This window comes from Lactuca virosa, chromosome 2 (genome assembly GCF_052849685.1).
Source record: "Lactuca virosa cultivar CGN04683 chromosome 2, Lactuca_virosa_CGN04683_v6, whole genome shotgun sequence".
In the NCBI taxonomy this organism is placed as follows: Eukaryota; Viridiplantae; Streptophyta; class Magnoliopsida; order Asterales; family Asteraceae; genus Lactuca; species Lactuca virosa.
The window spans coordinates 230,756,075-230,769,750 of record NC_136427.1 but is presented as its reverse complement, the minus strand read 5'-3'; the positions used below and the strand labels follow the sequence as shown (position 1 = coordinate 230,769,750).

At 36.3% G+C, this 13,676-nt stretch overlaps 2 protein-coding genes across 2 annotated transcripts; both read left to right on the top strand.

Moving 5' to 3' along the window:
- The first annotated feature begins 1,562 nt into the window (after nt 1-1,562).
- On the top strand, nt 1,563-5,534 carry PERK8 (Protein kinase superfamily protein). The gene is made up of 8 exons (XM_079079551.1): nt 1,563-3,384; nt 3,487-3,912; nt 4,011-4,097; nt 4,177-4,247; nt 4,401-4,477; nt 4,564-4,711; nt 4,796-4,957; nt 5,059-5,534. The coding sequence occupies exons 1-8, from the start codon at nt 2,436-2,438 to the stop codon at nt 5,272-5,274; spliced, it is 2,136 nt and encodes a 711-aa protein (XP_078935677.1). The 5' UTR covers nt 1,563-2,435; the 3' UTR covers nt 5,275-5,534.
- A 3,816-nt stretch (nt 5,535-9,350) lies between these two features.
- Nucleotides 9,351-11,568, top strand: LOC145160386 (uncharacterized). Its single transcript, XM_079079552.1, has 8 exons — nt 9,351-9,658; nt 9,923-10,037; nt 10,117-10,334; nt 10,422-10,542; nt 10,632-10,716; nt 10,823-10,936; nt 11,025-11,064; nt 11,150-11,568. Exons 1-8 carry the CDS (start codon nt 9,485-9,487, stop codon nt 11,303-11,305), a joined length of 1,023 nt encoding a protein of 340 aa, XP_078935678.1. The 5' UTR covers nt 9,351-9,484; the 3' UTR covers nt 11,306-11,568.
- The last annotated feature ends 2,108 nt before the right edge of the window (nt 11,569-13,676 follow it).

Below are 13,676 nucleotides of genomic sequence, written 5' to 3'. Positions count from 1 at the left end.
CGTATAAATTAATATATATTATAAATTTTATAAAATAAGCAAACCAAGAATAAAATGTTCCAGCTAAGTAATTGAAATGGCAAAAAAGACATGTTGCATAAACGAGGAGTAAAGAAAGAGTGTGAAGAGGCATTTTATAGCTGGAGATCTCAACTAACATGATGAATTATTCAATATAGCCTCAACATTACACTTCAATTACGTTTATATTATAATTTAATTAATATATTGTCAAATTGTTTATTTTTAAATATTTTATTACGATTAGTTTAACTTTAACAAACCAGTCGGAGAAGTGCCTCGGATTAAGCCCAGGTAATTCATTATTATTAATGCATGTCGTCTTAAAATAATTAGATATTAATTTGTTGATAAAATAGTTAATATTAATAAAATAACTCTATAAATCAATGTTTTCAATTAAGTATTGATAAATAAAAATGTGATTTTAATTAGATAGAATTTACATTTAAATGAATGTATTGTTTTGACGGTGTTTCGGCTGGGGGTGAGCAAAAACCGAACCGCAAACCGAAAAAACCGCATAAACCGAAACCGAAAAACCGAAACAGAAATAAAAACCAACGGTGCGGTTTTTAGTTTTGCAAAAACCGAAAATGTTTGGTGCGGTGCGGTTTCTAGTCTTGCAAAAACCGTAAAAAACCGAACCGCACCGCAAATATATATATATATATATATATATATATATATATATATATATATAGTGTTGATATTTGTAAGAACGAAGAACTCGTGACAATTAAAATTTCTATAAATATAAATATTTATCTTATGAGAGGATGATTGTATATTTTTAAGCATACATTTAGTGATATTTATAAGAACAAATAATGTTTACGATATTTTTTAACATTTAAATATGAAGAGTATTATCGATGATAGTATAATTTTTATAAATACATTAATTGATATTATCTCATGTAAATGTGAAACAAATATTATATTTAATTCGTATTATATTCAAACATTAGAAACATGTTGGATGAATGGTTATGTCATTTGATTTCAAACCAATAGGTGGTGGTATCATAAAAACTGAACCGCAAAAAACCAAAAGGCAAAACAAAAACAAAAAAATAAAAATAAAAATGAAAAGTGACAAAAAACCGCAAAAAAAACCGAACCGCAAAAACCGAACCGCATAAAAACCGAACGGTGCGGTTTCTAAACTTCAAAAAACCGAAGTTGCGGTTTTCGGTTCGGTTTTGGGCAAAAACCGCACCATGCTCACCCTTAGTTTCGGCTATTAACAAGATATTTATAATAGTTATTCAAAAAAACTATTTTTTTAGCCTAAAATGTATCGTTTTTATTTTGGAATTATCTGAAAAGTATGGTTTTAACTTTTAAAGATTTAAATTGGAAGTTAATCTTTTTTTTTCGTGATAATTAATACAATGTCTAACGAAGTTTTTTCAATTTGTGGTTTGTGCGTTGTGTTTAATACAAACAAAAATCGATAAATCGATAAATAAAAATAAATAAAAAAGCACAAAAATGGAAGATTGAATAAAGTAATGTATAGAATGATGAAATGTTATCCCTGTTCGTGTCTTCATTCGGTCGTATATGAAATCGTGGTTGCAATCACATGACATGACAGACCACAAATACATGCCCTTCATGATGTTTGCTTTGACTTCCCTTCTACGATGTCGATCACCTTCAATTTCACTATCAACAGTTTCAATACTTCTTCAAAGTCGCTCCCACGTTAACTTTGCACAAATCTAGGCCTACACCAACACCAACACCAGCTATACCTTCTTCTCTAAAGCAAAGATCTTAACGAAAATTCAAAAACCCCACTTGAATGATCAAGGTCCCAGTCTTTTGACTGTGGGTTGAAGGAGAAGGTTAGGTAAATTATAGCAAGAGATAAAAGATTTTTGTTATCGCTTTAAAGCAGAATTTTTTAGGGTTTTTCGTTGTCTACTCTATATCGTACTTGATTTTGTGCTGCATTTGCATTTGAATCTGGATTTTGGCCGTTTGAATACTCGTTGGAACTCTGGGTTTTGGGTTGATTTGAGTTATTTCATGGTGTTGTTGCCAAAATCTTGAGTTTTGAGATTGGGATCCGATTACATTATAGAATTGCGTAGTAGATGTTCGGTGAAATTTTTTGACTTTTTTGTTACTGATTACTGAATCTTCAGTTTGGAATTTTTCTTGGTGTTCTTGCCTAGATCTTGAATTTTGAGATTTGGGTGAGATTTCTGTACTGGGTGATTTGGGGTTTCGTTACATCAGAGAATCCTCTACTGGATTTATAATTAGACTCTATAAATCAAAGATTTCTAGGGTTCTTGAGATTTAACGATTGGTGTTTCCTGCTACATTGTAAGATTATCGATGGGAATTTTGGATTTAAATTAAGCATTTTGTTGGTAAGAGAAGTTGATCTTATTTCAATGGCTTCGACATCGCCTTCTCCAGGTTCTTCTCCCTCATCGGTTCCTCCTGTTGCTTCAAACCCTGTGCCTGTTTCCCCTGTTTCTCAGCCTGATCAGGCCACCGGAGCACCACCGCCTCCTGCCATCCCTTCAGCTCCACCTCTTCAATTGCCTCCATTACCAGTGGCCAGTCCACCGCCTCCATCTACACCAGATGCATCACCTCCACCAGATGCATCACCGCCACCACCACCGGAACTACCTGCTTCTCCTCCTCCATCTCCACCTGCAGCACCACCACCAGAATCCCCCGCAACTACTCCTCCACCACTACCACCTCCTGTCACCGCCACTCCACCTGCAAACTCACCACCTCCTCCAGATTTATCTCCTCCACCAGAACCAACAAGTTCCCCTCCTCCTCCAAACCAACCTGACGACACAGCCTCTCCCCCCTCTCCATCTCCACCCGCACCAGTTTCTCCTTCTCCACCACCTCCAGAAAACGTTCCATCGCCACCACCCCTCTCCGCCTCTCCTCCCCCACCACATGCAAACCCACCTGAAATCCCCGCACCACGTCCACCTGCTCCACCCTCAAACACCTCCATCACCCCTCCATCTTCAACATCATCACCTCCTCCTTCATCAACCCCAATCCCAACCAACTCCTCCACTCCCGCATTCGGAACCCCTCCTATATCCCAATTAGCACCACCCACAGAGAAACCAACCGCAAGAGCAACAAACAACACCACAAACGCTAACCAAAATGGTACATCCGGTGGTGGTTCCCGTGGAGGACCAAGAACAGGTGGCGCAGTGGCAATTGGTGTTGTTGTGACATTTGTCACACTCAGTCTCTTTATAATGGCTGTGTGGTTCAAAAAAAGACAAAAGAAACGTGGTGGACGCCCTACTGGTAACTACATTATGCCTTCACCCTCTGCCTCCTCCCAAAAATCAGGTGATTATTTATTATACTACACAACCATTTATGATTTATTACATCTGGTATGCCTTTATTGCGTTAGTTGGTTTCATTAATATTTTTTTTTTTTACTTACAGACGCCCAGTTTCTGAGTTCCCAACAATCTGCTCATAACCGATTGGGTGGAAGCCCATCAGGGGTGGGGAGTAATTCCATATCCATGTACTCACCGGAGGGTGGTGGTGTAGGAAACTCGAGGGCATGGTTTACCTATGAAGAATTATCAGAGGCTACAGATGGGTTTTCAGGAAGCAATATTTTAGGTGAAGGTGGATTTGGGTGTGTTTACAAGGGGTTGTTAACAGATGGGAGAGAAGTTGCTGTTAAACAGCTGAAAATTGGTGGTGGACAAGGAGAACGTGAATTCAGAGCAGAAGTTGAAATCATTAGTCGTGTTCATCATCGTCATTTAGTGTCACTTGTTGGTTATTGTATTTCTGAGCATCAAAGACTACTTGTTTATCAGTTTGTCTCCAACGACACCCTTCATTTCCATCTTCATGGTAACTTTTGAATTCTGTAATCCATTCCAATTTTTTTTTTTTTTTTTTTTTTGCTATTTTGTTTATTTAATTATAAATCTCCTCCCTTTGCTTTGTAGGCCCAGACAGGCCGGTTATGGAGTGGTCCACCCGAATTCGAGTTGCTGCTGGTGCAGCCCGTGGTTTGGCTTACTTGCATGAAGATTGTAAGTTCACGTTCTCAATATTTATTTATTTATTTTGTATATCGTATAAGATGTTATGTTTTTGTTGTATATCTATCAGGTCATCCGAGGATCATACACAGGGATATCAAGTCATCCAACATTCTATTGGATGACAACTTTGATGCCCAGGTATCTTATTCACCCTTCCAACCATTGTTTGCAAGATGTATTGTAGTTTTCTTTTTTCTGCAATCAAGAACAATGGTTTGTTTGTAAATCTAGAGTGATTTAAGTATATTTTTGAAATGTATATTTATATTTGTGTGATTGGTACTTACTCAGGTGGCAGATTTTGGGCTTGCGAAGTTAGCCATGGATACTAATACGCATGTCACTACTCGTGTCATGGGAACCTTTGGGTAAGTCTATGACTATATCCATTCTTTTGGACGTTATAATGTCCTGTTTTGTTTTGTTAAATTTATTTTTTTTTTTTAAATTTCAGATATATGGCTCCTGAATATGCTTCAAGCGGGAAGTTGACTGAAAAGTCGGATGTTTTCTCATTCGGGGTAGTGCTGTTAGAACTAATCACTGGGCGTAAACCTGTGGACGGGTCTCAGCCCCTGGGGGATGAGAGCCTGGTTGAATGGGTAGGTTTATGACTCACTCGGCATTCTTTGACCTAGAAAAATTTCCTTGAATTAATCTTTCTTCTTCATCATGTGTGGTTTCAGGCTCGACCATTGCTGAATCAGGCACTTGAACATGAGGATTTTGAAGAACTGGTAGATCCGAGGCTGGAAAAAAACTACGTGCAGGTTGAAATGTTTCGGATGATTGAAGCAGCTGCAGCCTGTATACGCCATTTAGCACCAAAAAGGCCACGAATGAGTCAGGTAATCATCGCATCCATGCTTGATTCTGGTATTATTTCATGAATATATTAGTGAAATCCCTCCCTAAAAATGAAAATTTGGAAACCATGGTTCTGGTGCAGGTGGTGAGAGCTTTGGACTCAATTGTTGAGTTCACAACGGATCTGTCAAACGGGATGAAACCAGGGCAGAGTGAAATCTTTGATTCGCTAGAACAGTCTGCACAAATTAGATTATTCCAAAGAATGGCGTTTGGTAGTCAAGACTACAGTTCTGAATATTTTAATAATAATTCTCAGACCAGTTGGAAGAGTGAAGGATCACGGCACATGTTTTGATAATTAACACACACATTCTTTTCTAATTCTATCCACCAACTAAAGATATTATTAATATAGTATTGTATGTGATCACAGAGCTGTTTGTTTGTGTGATTCTTTTACACTACACTGTTGGTCGGTTGGGTGTATAGAAAATTGACATGGTGGTTGCCATCTTCTTCATTATGTATGGGAAATCTTGTGCCAATTTTTCCATGTAAGTAAATTTTGTTGTCCATGTGATCTAACAATGTAAGAATCTTTTCTTGTTCTTCTTATCTTGCGATTTGTATTTGTGATCCTTTGTTTTGGTGTTTCTGTTAACACCGTTGCCCTACATCAAATTCGACTGCATACAATCAACCATTGTAAATAAATAATTACTATTCATGATAACCATCATGTAAAGGTAGTTAGGTAAATTTACGAATAAATACTTAATATTACAAGTCAATGACAATTGTAAAATTTGGTTTCCCAAATTTAATAATAACTCTCCTCTATCAACATATTATGCACACACCACATTAATACCATCTTCTGTATCTTTAAATTTGTTTTCAAGATGTTGCTCTCTTAGGTGCTGTTTGTTTTTTGGAAAAAAACCTCTTCAGACCTCTTATTGCTGCGCGACGCAGCACACGCGCAACACTTTTCATCTCGCAGTTGTTTGTTTTTTAGAAGTCTTCGGAGTCAAAAACATTTGCGCGTGCTCTGTTTTGCGCAGCACTTGTACTGCCTCTTCCAACCTCTTCCAACATTTTTTTTTTCTTGCTGAAATTTTGATTATATGTTGTTGAAATTTTATTTCACCTTTTATTTCGTTTTTTTTGTTTATTATTGTTGAATTTTTTTTTCGTTTTTTTATATTCAATAATGATAATTTCTTGATGAAATATCATTATTTTTTACTAAAATATCTTTATTTTTTTTGTTGAAATATCATTATTTTTTACTGAAATATCATTAATTATTGCCGAAATGTTATACATTATTATGTTTTACGTATTAAAAAACTTTTTTCGGTTTATAAAATTAGTTTATTTTAATTTTTTAATATCTGCAGCAGTATGCAGATGTTAAAAAAACAAACACGCTTCTTATTACAGTTTGCAGTCGTTTGGTCCACCTCTTCTACTGCAGAGGGTTGCAGAGGTGGTCCGCAGACTTCATGAATTTTTGATTCAGAAAATCAAATAGCACCTTAGTCTTTCAATGGGAAAGGGAAAAGGGAAAGGGACGTGACTGATGAACTTTGGATATTTTTGGGATTGTATAAAAACACTTTCCAAAACATGTAATTTCAACCTTATAGGTCGGGGTTACATGAAATCGGAATCGGAAACTGCAATCTCGTCATCTCGATTTAAGGCAAAATCCAAGATTCAAAAAACAGAATACATGTTATTGTTCTATTTTATTCGAGACAACAAAGTTGAAGACAAACATAAACGGAAAAAAAGCATGCAAAACAAAAACAATACACTTATAGGCTTTGGAAAGTGTTTACCTGTTTATTGTTTATGTTGAAGTTTGCCTTGTGTTTATTGGGAACAAACGTGTCGGTTGATTTTGGCGAGAAACTAACAAATAAATATATATATGTTACCTATGGATACCATTTTGGGTCGAGGGGGGCAGCCTCACCCTCTTCAAACCCCACCAGGGGAGTTCTTTTAGACCCCGTGTTCTCGAGATCAAATCAACTTATGCAAACGTACATTCGGCACCTTCCAAGTCCACAATATAGCTAAAATTAAGCTTAATTTATTTCGATTTACTCATTGTCATACTAAATGAATTGATGACATTAAAATCACCAACAAGGAAGACGATTTTAGGAGAAAGATGGAAAGGGTTGAATATGTAGGAAGGGAAACAATTGCAATGACCGGATAATCGGTGTTTAAAACTATTTTACATATACGATGAGAACTTAAAATTATAATTATATGATTTTTTTTTTAAAGAGAGAAAGGTTGGCAACTATAAAACCATTGGGTATGGTCAATGTAGGAAGTAAACGAGAAAGCATGCGAAATCACACACACACAAAGACAAAATATTTAACGTGGTTCGGTTAGTAAGACCTACGTCCACACTGCAGGAAAGAGTATTCTTATTCACGAGTTCAAATAGAATAACAGTATAATCAAAACAAACCAAAGACCTCACAAAGACTCTCTGAAGATCACACAAAAGATCATCTATAAATCCTAACTAGTACCCCATGTTTATAGACTATGAATAAGACATAAAACTCTAATTAGCCAGACCGTTAATAGGTCAAAATAAATGTCATTTAATCACAGGACGTCATGCAGTTACTTCTAGAAATGAGAATGTGGGAGTTGCTTCTAGAAATGAGAATGCCGACTGTTTGATAGTTTCTGACTGAGTCAGAGCCTGACTGGGTCTGAAGTCTGACTGAATCTACATCTGACTGAAACCATATTGTTTGATTATGCGTCTGACTAGTTGTGCTGACTGTTGAAAATGACCATTTTACCCCTCTATTATATTTTTTAGTGGTATGACAAAAGAACAAAAAAAGTACATTGCCATTTAGTGTAGGTTTTAAAAAGAAACTAACCAACAAACTAAAATAAATTGCTATGTAGTGCACGTATGAAAAAGAAAAAATATAGCTTTTTTTATAAATTTCTTTGCAATAACCTAGATAGCAAAACCATCGGGTCCTTTTGCTCATTAACCTTCACCACATCGTTCACTTTTAATCGCAAATTCCCCCACAAAATCAAAACCCATTGAATATGTTTGCATACTCAAGGTCTTAACAGAAGCTATCCAACTACAAAATAATAATAATAATAATAATAATAATAATAATAATAATAATAATAATAATAAAATAAATCTATTTTCTTGGTATGAACCTATCCAACTACAAAAATCAAACAAAAAAAAAAACTTAAATCAAGATACTTGATTCACCTACTATAAGGTTAAAAGTAATGAGCTAAATGAACACTGATGAATGCAGACTTGATTATCAATTAGGAGAAATCTCAGGTGAACTATGAACTATAATGCACACTCATGGTTTATGTATCTGGAAAAAAAACAAATTGCAAAAGGAAAATATATCAAGAGAATCTAATATCTCATCATGAATCTGAAATCATATCTTACAATAAAGGGGCAATGATATTCAACAGTAGGCGCCAAATTGATCAACAACCAAATCTTTCATTAACATAAGGGGTTAGGGCAGTTGCAATCGATTAGGAATGAGTTAGGGAGAGAGTAGATACATAAAGAAGTATTGATAAATTTTTAGGAAAAAAAAAGGAAAGAGAATTATACCTGCAGCTTGATTAACAGAAATGGGGTGAAATCTCGTTTGCATTCATCGCGATGGGAAGGAGAACAAGAGAGATGGCAACAGCAGGTGGGTCGCGCTGGAGAGGACGACGATGGAAGAGGTGGTCGGCGAGGCTGAAGACGATCTAGAAACACGAGAGGAGTGAGGACGAAGATCGCAGAAGGGTTGTTCAATGGAGGAAGTTGTCGACGAACAGAAGTTATTGAGATTGGGGAAGGCGATGGAGAAGGCAAAGGGCAAAAATGAGAAACACGCATAAGAGACTCGGACAGCTCTATTTTTTAATAGGACCGAGTCAGCTGCTATTTACCGGGTCAGAAGAATTTTTTTGTGGGTATCAAACATGCTGATTGGGCTGACCGGACCGAGTCAGTCAAAAAGTGCTGACCGGACCCGGTCAGCAAGATATCAAACGGGCCCTTATACTGGGCTGACCGGACCGAGTCAGTCAAAAAGTGCTGACCGGACCCAGTCAGCAAGATATCAAACGGGCCCTTATACTGATACTCTTGGACCCTTTAAATCTCTAAGGGAAAGGGTTGCAACAGCTGGGTGATAGAGCTGTTGAACCTATTTTATTGTTCATCATTATAACTGAAAACTATAACTTAAAGATTTTTTAGTAAACACAAATTCATGAAGGGTTAAAATAGACATATCATATAATTGGTTGTAAAAGGACAACAATACGCCTAACGTAATGGTTTGGATTTGGACTTTGGACTTTGGAGAGTGAATAGCTGAAAAGTGAAAACCTAGGGGGGTGTTTTGCTATTTTGTCGATCGTGCAAGTATCACTATCATCACAACTCCGTCGTGGTTGCTGAATTTCTTGATTAAGATAAGCAGCGATCAAATTGAAGAGTGAAGAGTGTAGGTATTATGGGGGAAGAACAAGATCCACAGAAGATGAAGAAGATAGCGGCGGCGGCCTATGACTACGAAAACGACCCTAAATGGGCCGATTATTGGTCGAATATTCTCATCCCTCCTCACATGGCTTCTCGCTCCGATGTTATCACCCACTACAAACGCAAATTCTACCAGCGTTACATCGTCCGTACTCATCTTTCACTTCCTCCCGCGTTTCTCAATTCGCTCCTAATTTTTCCAATCTTCATCGCGTTTTAATCTGATTGATTTGTGCATTTTGATTAACTGCATAGCTTGACGTTGAACCATCTTTTGATCTTAAAATTTGACGTTTGGTTTTATTTGCAATTGTTAATATAGAATCTTCAGTTCAGTCTTTTATGTAAACTGATATTTAGCATTTATGTATCATTTCCTGATTGCACTTGGAATCTATATCGCTATCAGGACCCTGATTTTGTAGTGGAACCGATGACAATCCAAAATACTTCTCAGCCTACAAGATCATCACCTCCACCATCATCATCATCTACAAGAGAACGCAGGCCATCTCAGAACTCAGGTAGATTATCTTCTCTCACATTTATCTGATCTGAATTGCATCATTACTCTTCAACCCCTTGGGGTATTGAACTTTGTAGGATCAACTACACAAGCAACAGGGGCGTCGACTATGAATTCAACTCCATTGCGTTGGGATAGACAAACAATACAATTTTCTGTCAATGCTTGGGTGATTGCAGTGGCTGTGCTTGCTATGTTCCCATTCATACCTGCAAGTCTTTCTAATAGGGCATATCGCCTCTCATTTATGGGCACTCTATGTTCTTCTTTGTATTCCCTCTACTCTCTATATGGGGTGAGTAATAATGACTTCACTTTCATCATCATTGAACCTTTTATATGATTATCATTTCATGATGCTGGTATTCCTTATCGTTTGCAGAAACCAAGGGCATGGAATTTGCAGGCAGTGCAAGTGTGGCTTCAGTCAGTAATTGCAACCAAAGATTTTATCTACTTCATTTACTGCCTCACCTTTGTCTCCTCAAATCTTCAACTTAAATGTTAGTGTTACTTATAAATTCATTTATATGCTCCAAGTTTCTTTAAACTTTGCATCTGATTTTTTTTACAATGTTGAATGATATGACAGTTGCTTTGCTTCCCATCTTATGCCGTGCCTTAGAACATTCTGCAAAATTCCTCAGACATAATTTCAGTCAAGCACCCTTGTACAGGTTATATGATATGATATCCCCACTCTTCTTTTATGATCATCATAATTGCACATTTGAGCCATTGTTATGTGTATTCATCTTCATAGTTTCTTTCCATTTTCAACAGGAAGTACTTGGAAGATGTTTGTGTTTGGGCAGAATCAAACACCACAACACTTAGCATATTGTCTTCACAAGCTGAGATTGGAATCGGATTCCTTTTGATAATCTCTCTTTTATCGTGAGTATCTAATTTATCTAGAATTAATCAGTTAAAAGAAATCTTTATGTGAGCTGCTTTTTCTAAAATCTTTGATTTTCAAATGTAGGTGGCAGCGTAACATTATACAAACTTTTATGTATTGGCAGGTTAGTTTGATGGTTATAATTCTTAGATTATGTGACATGTTTTGTGATATTAATTTAATTTTTGCATATATTTTTGTGTTTGCAGCTGTTGAAGCTGATGTATCATGCACCTGTGACTGCTGGTTACCATCAAAGTGTGTGGGCTAAAGTTGGGAAGACAGCCACTCCTCTCATCCATAAATATGCTCCATTTTTATACACTCCCTTATCTACAATACAAAAATGGTGGTTTAGGCAATGATCATCATTAAAGGAAACATTGGAGAAGAGTAGAATAAGATTTTTCATCAAGGATTTTTTGAGACAAATATCCGAATCTTGTTAGTTTAACCTAACCTGGATCGTATTTTTGATTTGTACGTTGGTGATTTTGCAATTTGGATCTATTTGTTTGAGTAGGAGATGGTATCTTGTTAATTCTCTTGAAATTTTGGATTATGGTGTTTTTGTGCTGTAATGAAAGGTATGTTAAGAAATTGAGGCTGCAGCACTTATTCAGGGATATGACTTTGAAAGTCAACAATGTGTTTGTATATTTAAAATCTAGTAGTGAGAGGAGCATGATGCAAAAGAGCAAATGTGATGGAATGCGATTGACAACTAAAAATGATCCACACAATTCCATGTGCCTTGAAATCAAGACACATAGTAACTTGTATGGGTTTATAACTTTTTGTTGATGAATATACATGTCATTTTATGATTTATTTATTTGTTATGGTATTTTGTTTTTGTTAATTATGATATTATTAAATTTTGAATTACTATAAGTTATTACTCTTTGCTTTGGGCGCAACCCACTTGTTTGTGTCTAGTGATTTTTGTGATAAGTTACAAGTTCCTTCACGCGTGCTAGAAAAGAGTTTGGTGGTTGAAATAACAAATGTGAAAAATATTTTTGTTATAAAAAGAATATCCTGATGTCACATTAGAATGCAGTCGGGTTGAGTTCAAAGTCGACATTATTCCTGTCGGCATGGATGGGCTTTCAAAATTCGAAGTCAAGATCCTGTGTGGAAAGAAGATGGTTAGAGCAAATGCAACCTAGGGGAAGCAAATCCCCATTTATGTAGATAGAAGAAGGGTGCCTAAAGCACGAATGAATGTGATGAAGACCTGTAAATGTTTGATGAAGGGATGCCAAGCATATTTGGCATATGTGGTGGATGCAACAAAGGAGAAAGTTTCTAAGGAATATACTTAAGTTTTTAAAGAATACCCAAAAGTCTTTCCGGAAGATTTGTCCGGATTATAGGGGGTGAGCATAATAACCGAAAAACCGAACCATAACCGAATTAACCGATATAACCGAACCATTTTCAAAACCAATGGTTTGCTTTCTATTTTTTTTATAACCAATAACTAACGGTTCGGTTATGGTTTAATAGGTAAACCGAACCACTAAATTTATATTTAACTATATAAAATTATAGATTATATATAAAATAATGTAGGCCAACTTATCCAAGACCAATTAAAACTTCAAAAAATAATCAATTAATGATCGTATCAAGATACAAATTAGCAATCAAACCACCGGAGATTAATCACACAGATACGCACAATCATCCAATCATGCATTGTGTTAAACTATTGATTAATTCGATAATTCCTAATAGGCTAATTCTACAATTCGTAAACGTTATTCGCAATCAATTCAATTATCACTTTTTATATCATTTTTTAACACCATGGTTAACCAATATTAACCATTAACCAAAATCATAACCAACAAAAACCTTTAACCATAACCAATATTAACCATACCCAACGGAACCAAAATGCATTAACCAATAGTAATGGTTATGGATCGGCTTTTTCCAATAACTGAACAAAAGCGCCTCATACACACCCCTACGGATTACCACTTGACCGTCAAGTGAAGTTTTGTATTAATTTGGCACAAGGGATGACACCAATTGCTAAAGCTCCTTACCAGTTGGCATCTTTAGAGTTGAAAGAATTGATGACACAAAAATTATGTCCAAGTACTGTGTACCATCCACAAGCCGACAAGCAGAGTGAAAGAACAATTCAGACATTAGAAGATATGTTGAGGGCTTGTGTTTTGGATGTTACGGGTAGCTTGGACAAACATTTACCCTTAATAGAGTTCTCATATAATAATAGTTGTCGCTCAACTATTAAGATGGCTCCATACGAAGCTTTGTATGGAAAGAAGTGCATATCCCCATCATGTTGGTTACAAGCGGGTGAAAAGGTGTTTATAGGGTCGAGCCTAATTCACGAGACGACAGAAAAGGTTGAAATAATTCCCGAAAGGATGTTGGCTACTCAAAACCGATAAAAGAGCTATGCAAACCTTAAGAATTGACCGATGACTTTTGAAGTAGGTGATCAAGTTTTGCTCAAGGTGTTACCGTGGACATAGCCGGTGGTAAGGGGGGGCAACCAGGGCCTGATTTTTTAAGGGGCCCAATTTTTTTTTTTAATATATTCAATTGCAGCCCATTTTTAATATTAGCCCAAATATTTTCTTAATCCCGTTTTTAATATTTTCTTATCGCATGGGACTATCAATTCGCTGCGGCAGAAGAGAAGGAGAAACATTGAAGATTGATCGTTCATAACTTCATATCAGGTAACTGTCT